Source organism: Oncorhynchus mykiss, chromosome 20 (genome assembly GCF_057628025.1).
Source record: "Oncorhynchus mykiss isolate SJ-2025 chromosome 20, ASM5762802v1, whole genome shotgun sequence".
NCBI lineage: Eukaryota > Metazoa > Chordata > Actinopteri > Salmoniformes > Salmonidae > Oncorhynchus > Oncorhynchus mykiss.
This window is the reverse complement of record NC_143041.1, coordinates 29,654,277-29,666,736: the sequence shown is the minus strand read 5'-3', so window position 1 is coordinate 29,666,736 and position 12,460 is coordinate 29,654,277. Positions and strand designations below refer to the sequence as shown.

The window sequence follows — 12,460 nt, the reverse complement described above, 5'->3', positions numbered from 1 at the left end:
ATTACATTTAATACACTTGGATACAGGAGTGAAATGAGCACAATGGAAATCTATTCATGTATTATTGACATTTTCTATAAGTTAAAGGTCATGAACAGTCCAAATAATGTTTTTCTTGAAATTGGATGATATTTGAAGGAAACCAGATCAAAGTATATAAAATGACTGTTGCTTCTACATTGATAAAGTTTGATCATAAAGTTACTGGTCTCCTCCCGCATGTCAAACACTTGCATTCATTATTAAGGGGACAAGGTGACATCACCTTAACTCTCATTGGAATACACCAACGGTAACACGATATAATCTCTTCCCTAATTTAAATAAGTACAGCCTTATAACCAACATCACAGAAGGCGTGTTTGCAGAGGGTTGTGGTTTATATAGCTAGATACTCTACTCTCCAATATCTGACTAAGTTGTCAGCAAATATAATTACAAGTTTACCCCATTCATCTATGTTAAAGATACTTCAATGTTTACTCTTTCATCTCTTTCATCTGTGTCTGGTGTTACTAGCTAGCTAGGTCTTCAGCCAGCATGGAACAAAAGGGGGGAAGGGTCATTGAAAACTCTGAGGCAGTTGACAAGTCAACACATCCGTCAGTGCTGCTGTGAACTGCATCACAAGAGGCATGTGAAATGTATATAAAAAATCATTTAAAAAAGGATATAATTCGTGCAATTTCCATGTTGTTTGAGTTGCTTTGTGTATCACCAAATTTGCTTGAGATGATTTTACTGCAACACCGCTCACTGCCTCCAAGTTGTTTAACAAGAGCTGTCATGAACATAAGCTCCCGCCAACTCAGCCTGTCTTTTCAAACTTTCTGGTAGTTAGCCATGAGAGTAAAAGTACTTTTCAGAAAGGGGAGTTCAGGACCTTTAATTTTGGCCCATAAATGGCTGTTAGTAGATCCTTGATCCTATAACCTCCAACACTGTGACCTTGCTGACAGCCCTGTTAGATAGAGGAGGACACACAGTCACTAATGAAGGACTGCACCGCTTGATAAGCGATACAAGTTGCAACATAAGTTGCAACATTCTCCTTGCTCCTCCAGATAAGGTCCGGATCATGTTGAGCTAGCTCAGGTCTCCCCTGTCACATCCCAGCTGTCTGGAACCTGGACAACGCTAACATCCATCTTCCTGGAGCCGTTGGAGGAATTGCTGAGCAAGTCTGCTGTCCATTTGCTGTTGGATCAGAGCCTATCCCAGCCCGGCCCAAGTCTGATATCTGTCCGCTGTTGGATCAGAACCTATCCCAGCCCGGCCCAAGTCTGATGTCTGTCTGCTGTTGGATCAGAACCTATCCCAGCCCAAGTCTGATATCTGTCTGCTGTTGGATCAGAACCTATCCCAGCCCGGCCCAAGTCTGCTGTCCATTTGCTGTTGGATCAGAACCTATCCCAGCCCGGCCCAAGTCTGATGTCTGTCTGCTGTTGGATCAGAGCCTATCCCAGCCCGGCCCAAGTCTGATGTCTGTCTGCTGTTGGATCAGAACCTATCCCAGCCCGGCCCAAGTCTGATGTCTGTCTGCTGTTGGATCAGAACCTATCCCAGCCCGGCCCAAAGTCTGATGTCTGTCTGCTGTTGGATCAGAACCTATCCCAGCCCGGCCCAAGTCTGATGTCTGTCTGCTGTTGGATCAGAGCCTATCCCAGCCCGGCCCAAGTCTGATGGCTGTCTGCTGTTGACCTTAAAGTCCCCAGACTGACATAGACAAGACAAGTCTCCCTTCATCATTTAGATAAAAAGAAGTTCACTGTGTAATAAAATGTCAACACAAACTCTCAATGACAAACCTGTAACTTTGTCCCATCACATTCTCCCCTCTGCAGTAGATCTATACAAATCTCCACTACTAATTCAAATTGCTTATTGGTCCTGGGCTAATCTCACGCACTAGATGTTACAACAAGATGCAGATACACATTGGGCTGGTTCCACAATAGTCTCTTCTGTGAGAAAGGACTAGTTCCACAAGATTAGTCATGGCTGGGATAGCCCTGCTATGAGCAGACAGGGTTAAGGAGTGAATGTGAAGAAATGTTATTGTCGGCCCTGTGGGAGATTATGATAAACTGCCTGTTTAACAATTCAGAGGAAGCTCTGCTCAACAGGCCCACTCCTCCCTCCCTCCCTCCCTCCCTCCCTCCCTCCCTCCCTCCCTCCCTCCCTCCCTCCCTCCCTCCCTCCCTCTCTCTCTCTCTTCCCCCATCACTCAGACGCTCATCCACTGTTGAGTGAGTGAGGTGTGAAATATTTAACAGTTCTCAAATGTAGAGAGGGGTAGTAGCACACTCTTTACCCTCTCGTAAACCACCAAAATAAATGAACATTATTTATCCTTTATTAAACTAGGCAAGTCAATTAAGAACAAATTCTTATTTACAATGACGGCCGACCAAAAGGCAAAAGGCCTCCTACGGAGACGGGGGCTGGGATTAAAAATGTAAAAAAATATATATATATAGGACAAAACACACATCACGACAAGAGAGACAACACTACACAAAGAGGAACCTAAAACAACATCATAGCAAGGCAGCAACACATGACAACACAGCATGGTAGCAACACAACATGACAACAACATGGTAGCAACACAACATGGCAGCAGCCCAACATGGTAGCAGCACAAAACATGGTACAAACATTATTGGGCACAGACAACAGCACAAAGGGCAAAAAGGTAGAGACAACAATACATCACGCAAAGCAGCAACAACTGTCAGTAAGAGTGACCGTGATTGAGTCTTTGAATGAAGAGATTGAGATAAAACGGTCCAGTTTTTGTGTTTGTTGCAGCTTGTTCCAGTCGCTAGCTGTAGTGAACTGAAAAGAGGAGCGACCCAGGGATGTGTGTGTTTTGGGGACCTTTAACAGAATCTGACTGGCAGAACGGGTGTTGTATGTGAAGGATGAGGGCTGCAATAGATATCTCAGATAGGAGTGGAGTGAGGCCTAAGAGGGTTTTATAAATAAGCATCAACCAGTGGGTCTTGCAATGGGTATACAGAGATGACCAGTTTACAGAGGAGCATAGAGTGTCCTATAAGGAGCATTGGTGGAAAATCTGATGGCCGAATGGTAAAAAAACATCTAGCAGCTCGAGAGGACAATTACCAGTTATTCCCTTCCTTACACCTCAGCTATGGGGAGTTCAAAGATAGCAGAGGTACATCTGAGCATTCCTCCTCTCACCCCTCCTCTCACTCCTTCTTCTCACCATTCTTCTCAACCCTCCTCTCACTTGGCTAGCTGGCTGCTCCTCAAAGGCCAGGGCACCTTTGATCCTTTCCCAAGGGCAAACACACACACACCTCCCGGGGATCAAGGACAGGGCTAATTCCCCCGGGCACAGCATCAGAGCATCAGAGCATCGGAGCAGAGGGCACCTGGCTCTCCAGCTGGTTGTTCTGAGCTCGCTCGCCGTCAGTCCCAAATGGAGCCCTATTCCCTATTTAGTGCTCTACTTGGGATGCTCACAGTCAGTCAGTCACACTCATCTTAATACTATCTCCTCTAACCTAATACCATCGCGCTGGCAATGCTACACACACAATTACACACTCCACACAGAGCCTGCAATATGTTGCAATGTGGTGGTCATTCCTAACGTACTGATAAAACACAGAAAGAAACAGTGAAAAGACAAATTTCAATAGTGGCAATGTTGGGATCACTCATAATATGGCAAGGCAATATGGGTACACACTGGGTACGGTTGCAAAGGGAGGGTATATTACTGCTGGAAACTTTCTAACGTTACCAGTAAACTACCAGGATTTTGGTAACTTGTACCTTGTTGGGTACTTCAGATGGTCACAGGTGTCTTTAATTATCTCTGGCCCTCTGTGGGGCCTTATCACATGTAAAATACAGCAAATAATCAAATAAGATGATTTTAGAATACTGACAAAGCTGTAAAACATGATCCTAAATATAAACCACGAGATTAGTGAATACCATTGGTGTTTAATATGAGGGTTTCAGCATGAAATGATCCTTTATATATTTTATTAAACCCTTTTTTGACTATGTTACTATGTCTTTGATGTAAATGTTTTGGCGCCAAACTGATGGCAATTGTGAAAAAAGTCGATAGTTGGAAGAGTTGCAGAGTTAATATCAATACCATTGTTGATTAGATGCTTTTTAAATGAATTTGTCTATTTTCTCTTGAACCATATGGTCTGTCCACTAGAAACTCATGGACACAGATATCCATATATATATATATATATATATTCTTTAAAAAAAAAACTATTTTTGAATGCTTTCCAAGTAAAAATTACCATCAATTACCAAAATTATAGACATTTCTGGTAACTTTGGTAAATTAACAGCAGCTTTGCAACTGGGGTGATCATATAATGGAAAATAAAGGGTCATGGGTTTATAACAGTGACTCAATCCATATTCAGTCCCTCCTGGTGAGTTTGGTCAGTTGCCATTCAGATCACTGGTCCAAGGTGCCAGACAATGAGATTAACAGAGACAAGGTAATGAACTCATCAACAGTTAAGCTGTGGACAGTGGAATATTCCAGACCTGGGTTCAAATACTATTTAAAAATCATTTCATATACTTTTGCTTGGCTTGATTGAGCTTGCCTGGTGCAATGGAACCAATAGAATAGTCACACAAGTACAGATCCTGCCCATCTGGCAAACTAGGCAAGCTAAAGCAAATGCTTAATGTTTTTGAAAGATTTTAAATAGTACTTGAACCCAGGTCTGTAATATACTGCCTCATTAGAAAAAGCAGCAGTTCTCTGTGTGTACTGTTTTACAGTGGAAACAGAGATTTATAGGAGTATCCATTCCAATCCATCACAGCATAAAGTCCTTTCCATCCAGCCATCAGCCTCAGTTGGACTTCTCAAGGCATGAGGTCATAGTGTTCCTCAATAATGACAAACACAGAACCATAATCATTAGTATTGTGTAACTATACAGTACCATAAACATATTCAAACCAGTCAATTTAATGGGATTTTGACAATAAGTCAGATGAACTCATGGATACCATTTTCATGTTTGCGTGCAGTTTGAAGGTAGTTGAAGGTAGTTTTGCGAACCATAGCTAACTAGCATTAGCGCAATGCTTGGAAGTCTACCAGAACAGCTAGCATACTAGTTACTGACCTGGTGTAGACGCCGTTCTTACGGCAGAAAGAGTTCTTGACGGACAGCCGGCGGTTGTTGAGTTCGAGGGCGGGGAAGCGTCCCTCGTCCAGGCTGACCATATCTCCATGGGTCAGGGCATTACAGTTAGAGTTGTTCCCTGATGAACACACATAGGGAGACACTGTGTGACCACAGGCCAGAGGGATGGACGAACAGGCAGGTGGGGGTTAGTGATGCTGTGAAGAGGATGCATGGATGTTGTATTATGTATGTCATGTACAGTAGCCCACTCTAGTACTGTTTAAAAAAAAAACATTTTTAGGGGGTGGATCAGCTTTAGTACTGTTACTAATGTATGGATGTGTCCCAAATGGCACCCTATGGGTCCTGATCAAAAGTAGTGCACTACATATGGAATAGGGTGCCATTTGGGACACACACTTTGAGTTCTATAGAAACACAAGAAGATGGCTCATGAATGGATGTTATGCATATGCTATGTTATGTACTCTACCACTACTACTGTTACTGCTGAGTTCTATAGAAACTAGAGTGACTGGAAATACCACAATGATGTCATCACCAGTATATTAGGTGAGTTTAGCCAGGCATCTAAACATAGATTCCAAGGGTCCAAACATATACTACCCCCCTTACACAGCAGACCCCTCCAAGGGCATCTGGCGGCAAAGCTGCCGTTCTGCAAACATTTAGTCACTATAACGAGCTGATTTGTAAACTTGCACCAGTCCAGTATTCCATGAGGGGGGTTACAAGGGGCATGTGAGAGTATCTCTGTGTTAGAGAGCAGAGAAGGGAGGGAAGCGAGAGACGAGAGAGAAGGGAGAGAAGAGAAGAAAGGACCTCTTGTGTTTCAGACCCGTGGGTTGCCCCAGCCTGGCAGCCTGGCACTGGCAGCGCCACACTGCAGAGAGAAGTGCTGAGGCAGAGGAAATACCTGCTGATGTCAGAGAGGAGCAGACTGCACAACTAGATAGGCCCCCTACTATGCTCCTCCTCTACAGATCACTGTCTCTTTCTCTCATTTCTCCCTGTCTCTCTCTCTATCCACCACTTCTCCCTCTCTCTCCCCTTTACTCCCCCCCGTAGGCTATATGCCAAAAGTAGACCACTGTAGAATAGAAATACAGAATCTTTGAGATAAAAAGCAACATAACAAAGACCTTGTTGTCTAGTAATATGATGCTGATCATGTCTTCCGCTCGACCTCTCACCTGATTCAGACTTCTTGGCGTACTTCTTGCTCTGTCCTCTGATGATAAGGATGAAGACCAGTAGAAGGATGAAGATGAGTCCCACGAGAGCCACCACCACAAGGAACCACCACTCCTCATAGAACGGTGCTACCTTTTTGGCTGGAGGAGAAGAACACAGGCAATATAACAACTGGACTAAACACAAGGACAGAGCAGGGAGCACTGACGAAAAAGGTAGCTTCTGAAAACCATATATTTTCTGTTACACTGATTATTCTTAAATTCTATAAAACTAGGTAAGATTTTGTCATTGATTAACATGAAAACCCAACGCTCAATTATCATTGTGTCCCAAATGTCCCCCCTATGGACCCTGGTCAAAAGCAGTGCACAAGGGAATAGGGTGACATTTGGGACATAGATATATGAAATAACTCACCAGATATGGAGGCTGAGGGTGGACTAGGAGATCCGTAGCCGTAGTCGTTCACACCAATGACCCGGAAGTCATAACTAACCCCTTGCTTCAGAATGTCCATGTTGAAGGTGTATGACGTCACTTCCTTTGGGATGTCCTTGATCAAGATATCCCACAAGCCTTCATCTGTTGGCAGAGTAGAAGAAGTAGAAGAAGGTTTTTGGATGAGTTGTAATCAAACATGAAAAAACTGAGGTAAACGAGACTGAAAGTAGTCATTATATAATCGATAGAAAAGCCAATTTAAAAGCCTATATGTTAGTGTAAAACATAATCTGGCTATATCCAAGGTAATTCAAACCATATAAACATCATGCAATTCATATATTGTAAATCTCCCATAATGCTCTCTTGTCTTTGAGAGGTATACAACCGTATAAAAAGACAGTAGGTACGATTCACAAGATGGAATATTATGGGATGTTTCATGTGTGCTTTTGTGATGGCTGCCAGAATCCATAAGGGCTAAGTGCTAATAACCATACATCTTCCTAGGAGTTTGACGTTTATGGAGTGCTCAAGAACATCAGCCAACACCAGAGTTCATTTAAAGTTCATGTCACTAGTGACGTAGTGACGATATGAAGGGTAAAGTTAATCTGTCGTAGCGCCAGGAGTATTTTCCTGACAAGGAAAAACTGTGCCATAGTAACTAGTAATATGGACAGCTGAGTAGTCCTACTGATGTGGTTAGGGACAGGCTCACTCGGTATGCTACCAAGTGAATCTGCATGATACTTTCTTAACATCAGTAGCGGGGCTCAGTGCCCGCTACTCCCATCCACCCATTCCTCAAGTCACCAGTGGTGTAATCCATCTCTCTCGATGTGCCTCCATCCATCATTCCTCTATTCCCACTGTACAGCTGTCAATCACAGGCGAAACCTGACGTTACAGCTCAAGCTCCGCTGCACCCCAATCAATACTCCATTAAGAGAATAGTGAGTAAACATCACCGTTTGTTGGGACCATATTGACACCCTATTCTAAATCATATTATTCCTGTCGAAGCAAGTACCAAGCTGGGTTAACAGATTGCATGATTGGAAAGGATTGTGAACTGTGGATCCATCTGGAAGTATCCAATATGTCCACCAGCTCCAGAAAGGAAAACTGTCCAGAACATAGTTCGCTGGAGATGTACCGTTGAGGCCCTTTGCTCCACTAGAAGCTAAAAAGAATAAGTCAAGCAAGTGGAGTCCAGTCCAGTATGTCACGTGTTGGGTGTCTATACCTGAGGGTCTAGCCTCGATGACGTAGCGTGTGATAGGCGACCTCCCGGGGTCACCGTTAGCCCAGTGGATGGTCAGAGCTGAGCCGTAGCTAGAGATGAAGGGCTCTCCAGGGGGGCCGGGGGCTCCTGCATGGTGGTCAAAGGTTAGAGAAAGGTTGTAGGGTCAGGCAACCTCAATATACCTTCAAATTATTAGGGCACATTCAGGGCCTAAGCTTAACTTGAGATCCGCACACTCTGGCATTTGTAAATCATTCATTGATGTCAATTAAGAAGGTTGAGTTAAGTGTGCATATTGCAAGTCAGGATATGGGCCTCAGCTAGAGGTAGACGAACCTTCCCCAGGCCCCATGGTGATGTTAGCCTCCACCTCAGGCCCATAGGTGAACGTCTTGGCCCGGATCCTGAAGTTGTAGGTCACCCCGTCAGCCAGATCCTTGATCTTCATCCAGAACGGGGCCCCTTTGACGTCCACCGTCACTATCTTACTGACGCCTGGGGGGGAGGGGGAGTGAAGACAGTCGGCACAGGCCACGGTAGACTCTAGACAAACACACCACATTTAGAGTGGGGCTAATACCCAGGGACTGGGTATTACACACACACACACACACACACACACACACTGACACACATACAGACACAGGCACACTCCAACAGTTGTTGGGACATACATGGGAAATGAATGAAAAGGGTTAACATAGCAACATTATCAACTGATTCAGCATGCTATTTGGCATCAACAAATGAAATAATGGCCACCACTCACTCAGCAATGGAAAAATATAGTTTTTCAATGTAGTTATTAGGTATGTTGATGTTTAGCCTACCCTCATACAGTGAGAGAGACTCAGGATGTGTCCCAAATGACACTCTATTCCCCTATATAGGGCACTACTTTAGATAAGGGCCCATAGGTCCCACAGGGCCCTGGTATAGGAATTGGGTGTAATTTGGAATGCATCCTCAGAGATGGGCATTAATTGTGAGTTGTCAGATGTGAGGTGGGATGCGTCGGACAGGTTGAGGGGGGTGTCTTACCGTCCACAGGGGTGCAGGGCTCGTAGACCAGCCGGTAGCCCTCCAGGATGCCGTTGGGGTAGGTGGGCTCACCCCAGGACACGTTGACTGAAGTAGTGGTCAGCTCACTGAAGTGGATGAAGCTGGGAGCACTGGGGGCTGGAGGTCAGAGGACACACAGGTCAGAGGTTAGGGGGTCAGAGGAATGTACAGTTATATTTTGGATTGTGTACATTAGGATGGCCCTGTGATAGACTAGCGTCCAGGGGGTGTAGTTGTACATCAAGCTGCCTCACACTACAGAAACAAGAGACAGGCTTCTGCTTCTATGACCCTTTCCGGCTCGCATTAGCCAAAGCCCTTTTTATTGTCTCAGCCTCTGAACCCAGGCCTCTGTGTGCATGTGATGGATGCTCTCGATTTTGAAGACGCAAAGTCATTTCAAAACTATTGATGATGTGCTGTTTGTTTGCTTTTAGAGTCATTTAATGTCCTCAGGGCATGACAGCCATCATACCGTCAGGCTCCAGTAATAATAGGCTAGTGACATAGATGAGCTTGTGACACTACTACTGTACAAAGAACACAGCTCTCCTGTTCTCTTACGTCGTTGAGTAGGACTATTTGTAACCCTCAAACACAGGCTTCATTGTGTGATGAGCATCCTGCTATCAGCCCTGTGTATCTCTTCTCCTCCATCTCTTGCCCTCTCCTCAACACTCTCCTCAACACACGTGTCATCTGCTTCCATCTATTCCATCTCTCGCCTAAAAGGTCAGAGCACATCCCCCCTCTGTGTCTTCCAACCGCTTTTGCGCCTCCCCCTTGAGATATCAAACACAGCAAACTGCAAAAATGTTCCTTTTTTACAAGGGGATCAGATGAAAAACACATTTCTACAGTGACTGTACGGAAAGGAGGGGGGGGGGGGGTGATCTTTGGAGGGAAAACAATCTGGCGACTGTCTTCTGTTGCTATTTAGATAACTGTGCCAAAGCATTTCCAAGAAACCACAGGTAGGAGCTTTGAGACAAAAAAAACGGGGGGAAAATAGCCTCTAAACATTTTCATACCAAACAAGACTGTCCAGGAAACCAGCGGATGAGTCAAGAGACTGAAAGAGGCCATTGATAGGGAACTGATGTTTATGCCGTGTGGTTTCTAACATTTCTGGCTTGGCATGCTGACACCAACATCATATAAAAGCTCACAGATAGAAACAGTTGGAATGTTTGAGGGTTGGAGGAGGAATTTGAATTTAAGTCAATAAAATTGCTTTCCTTTCATTTTAAGACACAGACAACTCCTGTGGGTTTCTTTACATGGCAGTATACATTACAGTATACTTACCAGCCTGCTGTGTGCGGCCCCTGGTCGGGGGGCTCCGGGGCCCGTCCCCAGCTGCGTTGAAGGGGGCCACACTTATCATGTAGGTGGTGTATCCAGTCAGGTTCTTCAGCTTGACCCCTCCCTCTGGCAAGAACAGGGTCCGCAGCCTTTCTGTCTCGTTCTTACGCTGGAGCTCCCAAAAGTACACCTGGAGGGAGGAGGAGATATGGAGAACAGACACATATTAGCTCATGGTAAAGATAGCCTTTACATCCCACTGTGATTAAAGAGTCACGCAGAAACGTGTAACTGTTATTACATTTGAATGATTTTGACTGTAATGATTAAAATGATTAGAATTCTATGGTATGGAATTCTTGTGAAACCCTCCAACTTACCTTGTAGCCCTGGATGTCTCCGTTCTGAGTGTCCAATGGAGGAGACTCCCACGTCACATCCAGCTGGGTGGCCGTTGCTGTTTGGATGGCCACGTTCTGGGGTGGGGCAGTGGGTACTGTGAAAAAAGGAGTATAAATCTAGCAAAAATCCAGGTAGAAACAAAACAGAAGAAATATCAGTGGAATCAGTGTGAGTGGGTTTTTCTCCTCACTGCTTCTGGAAACACTACTGTCTAGCTGCCTGTGTGTGGACTGATAGCTTTACAGATGAGGACAGGGAAAACTACTCTCACTTTATGCCCAGAATCACACAGTCAAATTTAATAAAAACAAACTTATCCTGCAACCTGAATACATTTGTAAATGGTACCAATCCAATAAACATTTACCAAGAGTAGCTCGACAAGCAGAATAATCCCCCTGCCTTCAGGGTGGTCAGATAGTCTATAGTTCTACTATTCTAGGTGGTCAGATAGTCTATAGTTCTACTATACTGGGTGGTCAGATAGTCTATAGTTCTACTATTCTAGGTGGTCAGATAGTTTATAGTTCTACTATACTGGGTGGTCAGATAGTCTATAGTTCTACTATACTGGGTGGTCAGATAGTCTATAGTTCTACTATACTGGGTGGTCAGATAGTTTATAGTTCTACTATACTGGGTGGTCAGATAGTCTACAGTTCTACTATACTGGATAGTCTATAGTTCTACTATTCAGGTCCTCTGTTGAGGTAAGGATTGAAATGAGAGAGAGAGAGAGAGAGAGAGAGAGAGAGAGAGAGAGAGCGAGAGAGAGAGAGAGAGAGAGAGAGAGAGAGAGAGAGAGAGAGAGAAAGAGAGAGAGGGAGAGGGGGAGAGATTGTTGTGTGTAACCTCCCTACCTCACTGAGCGACTTACCTGCCTCTCCGACAAACACTTCCTGTGGTGTGCTAGTTGGTCCCTCCCCCATGACATTATAAACACTCATCCTGATCTCATAGCGCTTGTGTTTGCTCAGGTCTGGAGAACAAGGAACAACACTGACATTAACCAACAACCCACCATCACCCCAACATTTATTTTCACCTTTATTTGAACAGGAAGGATCCTTGATGCGAGAAACCTCTTTTGTAAGGGCGATCAATACATGCCAGAAAATACATTTGTTGATTTTGTAAATATGTCTTATGCAGTAGTTAGAATCTATCCAAGGAAGTAATTGAGTGGTTGTTGCGTACTGGAAAGAAATACACTGAAAATATGTGACCGTCTGGTCTTGTGATGCTTGACAAAACAAATACAAGTACGTGAGCCCATAAACCTTGGACTGGACAAGCAAGTATTCCTGGTGCATCCTATTGAAGATACAATATCCACATAGACAGTAGACAAGGCATCTTTAATTCAGGGCCCACACAGTGGTCTGTTTGAGCTCACTGTCAGAACAGACAAACAAATATGGTAGCGACTTCATTAGATTTAGTCAACTCAATTTTCACTCTGCATTTCCTGACACACACAAGACAAGGCAGCTGGGTACATCATCTACATGGCTAGAGCTTACACACTGACTAACTTCCTTTTGCTTTATAACTCAATTAATGTGTGTGTGTGCCAGTGTGTGTGCCATCACTAGGGCACAGTGGTGTTCAGTGTGTATTTCAT

General features: G+C 44.3%; 1 protein-coding gene across 3 annotated transcripts in view; it reads right to left on the bottom strand.

Moving 5' to 3' along the window:
• Positions 1–12,460, bottom strand: part of LOC149974555 (protein sidekick-2-like) — a 461,666-nt gene that overhangs the window by 19,734 nt on the left and 429,472 nt on the right. For 2 of the 3 annotated variants that reach the window (XM_090212863.1, XM_090212865.1), the window contains exons 35-43: positions 11,714–11,815; positions 10,815–10,930; positions 10,438–10,624; positions 9,109–9,246; positions 8,404–8,610; positions 8,068–8,193; positions 6,795–6,959; positions 6,374–6,514; positions 5,157–5,295 (exon numbers count right to left, since the gene is read on the bottom strand). In XM_090212863.1, the coding sequence (XP_090068989.1) occupies positions 5,157–5,295; positions 6,374–6,514; positions 6,795–6,959; positions 8,068–8,193; positions 8,404–8,610; positions 9,109–9,246; positions 10,438–10,624; positions 10,815–10,930; positions 11,714–11,815 (1,321 nt within the window). Of the gene's footprint in view, positions 1–5,156; positions 5,320–6,373; positions 6,515–6,794; positions 6,960–8,067; positions 8,194–8,403; positions 8,611–9,108; positions 9,247–10,437; positions 10,625–10,814; positions 10,931–11,713; positions 11,816–12,460 lie in introns of all 3 variants that reach the window. The other variant, XM_090212862.1, reaches the window with a different exon arrangement.